Genomic DNA, 2,500 nt, shown 5'->3' on the forward strand with positions numbered 1-2,500 from the left:
CCAGGCGCCGTTACCGTGATTCGAACCCAGGACTCTCAGATTGAAAAGTCCAACGCTTTAACCGCTCGGCTATTGCGCCCGTCAGATTAGAGTCTGAGGACAATGGCGGGGGATTGGAGGGGAGTGGGTGTGTGTGAGGGAGGGGAGTGCGGGGTGGGGGAGGGGGGTCACACACACAGGAGACACAGGGGAAGGAGGGAGAGGAAGGTGTGTGTGTATGTGTGTGTGTGTGTGTGTATGTGTGAGAAAGAGAGAGAGAGAGAGGAGAAGGAAAAGCTGCTCACGCGCACGCGCGCGAGCGCACACACGAGCACACACACACATGTATACACACACACACACACACACACACACACACACAAGCACACACACGCATACACACATGTATACTTATACATACGCATGCATTCACTCATGCGCGCGCGCACACACACACACACACACACACACACACACACACACACACACGCGCGCGCGCGCGCGCGCGCGCGCGCGCGCGCGCGCGTATCCCGGGGTCGGGAAGTGGGAGAGAAAAAGGTAGGGGTACGGGTGGTTGAGGGAGGGGGGGGGGGGAGTTCACGTCGACATGAAGAAATTGGGAAGGACGTGTGTGTGTGTGTGTGTGTGTGTGTGTGTGTGTGTGTGTGTGTGTGAAGAGAGAGAGAGAGAGAGAGAGAAGAGAGAGAGAGAGAAAGATAATGTTTAAGACTTTGTGTTAATAAATTCTGTCATGAGTTCTGACTGGTACATTCTTTTAAGACACTGAGACTAGTTTGAACACGGAGAAGGGCTAAAATGACATGCCATGATAACACCACTTCTTGAAATAGGAGACTCCATTTTAAAAAGATCAATTCTCGGATGGGGTAACATAATCTTATGGAAGTGGCAATTGTATTTTGAAGTTTACTTACAGTAGAGGGATTGGCAAAACAAGATACGATTTTCAATATAACTGCTTTACTGTATTTTGATTTCCATTTGAACGGAAGAATAATCAACACACAGTAGTCTTCAGGTGACGACGTGGAAGATTTCAGGAGAACTGATTTCAGTTTGTGAAGACTAGACAGTAGCTTGAGAATAGTTTCACTTACAGAATGCCATAAAGTTGGTGTATGATTAAACAGGAGGTTATATGTATGCGTTAAAGAACTTTTTTTTTATAGAATGAACATTTAGGAACTATTTTATTCAGTTCTTACACTCTTTTTTTTTTTTTTTTTTTTTTTTTGCTATGTTTTTACATAACAACAAAATGTAATCGGACCATGAGAGATACACACACACACACACACACACACACACACACACACACACACACACACACACACACACACACACACAGGAAGGGGCGGGGGGGGAGGAGGGGGGAAGGGGAGGTGCGGTGGGAATGGGGGGGGGGGGGGGCAAACAGAGGAAGACAGACAAGAACGGCAAAACAAGCGCAAATCTATTTCCCAGCCGAGCTTTTAAAAAAAAGAGCAAAAAACAGTATTGTCAGGCGAGTGACACAATTTGGAATCGGTTCTTTGTTCTTTGTTAAATGATCGTATTGAGGTGTTCCATTATTGTTTGTGACACAACGTGGAGTCAGTTCTTCATTGGGTAATTATATTGAAAGTGTGTCTATATTGTTGATGACACAATGTGGAACCAATTCTTTTTCCTCATTCAAAATCATATTGAGGTGATTTATTATTGCTAGTGACACTATTATGGAATCGGTTCTTTCTTAAATAATCATTTGTGGATGTTCCAGCGTTGTTGATGACGCAGTATGAAATAGGTTCTTTGTGAAATAATCAAACTGAGGTGTTCCTCTATTGTTAATGGCACAATATGGAATCGGTTCTTTGTCCTTTGTTGAATTACCATATTGAGGTGTTCCTGTGTTGTTAATGGCACAATATGGAATCGGTCCTTTGTCCTTTGTTGAATTACCATATTGAGGTGTTTCAGTGTTGTTAATGACAGAATATGGAATCGGTTCTTTGTCCTTTGTTGAATTACCATATTGAGGTGTCCCAGTGTTGTTAATGGCACAATATGGAATCGGTCCATTGTCTGTGTAAAATAATCATATTGATGTGTTCCAGAATCAATGATAAGTTCACTATAAAATCGGTAACCATTGTCCTTTGTTGAATAATAAGTACTGCGGCTAACGAAGACAACCACGACATTGACGACGGTTACAACGACGACAAAGATGATGTTGTTGATGATTATGTTCACGACGACGAGGACGATGACGATGATGATGATGATGATGTTGACGACGACGACGAAGACGATGATAATGATGATGATTGTAGTAGTAGTGGTGGCATGCAGTGGTGACAGTCACTGTGATGATGTCAACGATGATTATGGTGATGATGGTGGTGGTGGTGGTGGTGGTGGTGGTGATGATGATGATGATGATGATGATGATGGTAGTAGTAGTAGTAATGGTGGTGGTGGTGATGGCATGCAGCGGTGACAGTGATTATGATGA

General features: G+C 43.8%; 1 protein-coding gene across 1 annotated transcript in view; it reads left to right on the forward strand.

Moving 5' to 3' along the window:
• The first annotated feature begins 102 nt into the window (after positions 1–102).
• The window catches only part of LOC143294638 (uncharacterized), a 20,298-nt gene continuing 17,900 nt past the window's right edge, over positions 103–2,500 (forward strand). Inside the window, exon 1 of the mRNA XM_076606015.1 lies at positions 103–123. Within this exon, the coding sequence (XP_076462130.1) occupies positions 103–123 (21 nt within the window). The remainder of the gene's footprint in view (positions 124–2,500) is intronic.

This window comes from Babylonia areolata, chromosome 20, assembly GCF_041734735.1.
Source record: "Babylonia areolata isolate BAREFJ2019XMU chromosome 20, ASM4173473v1, whole genome shotgun sequence".
Taxonomy (NCBI): domain Eukaryota; kingdom Metazoa; phylum Mollusca; class Gastropoda; order Neogastropoda; family Buccinidae; genus Babylonia; species Babylonia areolata.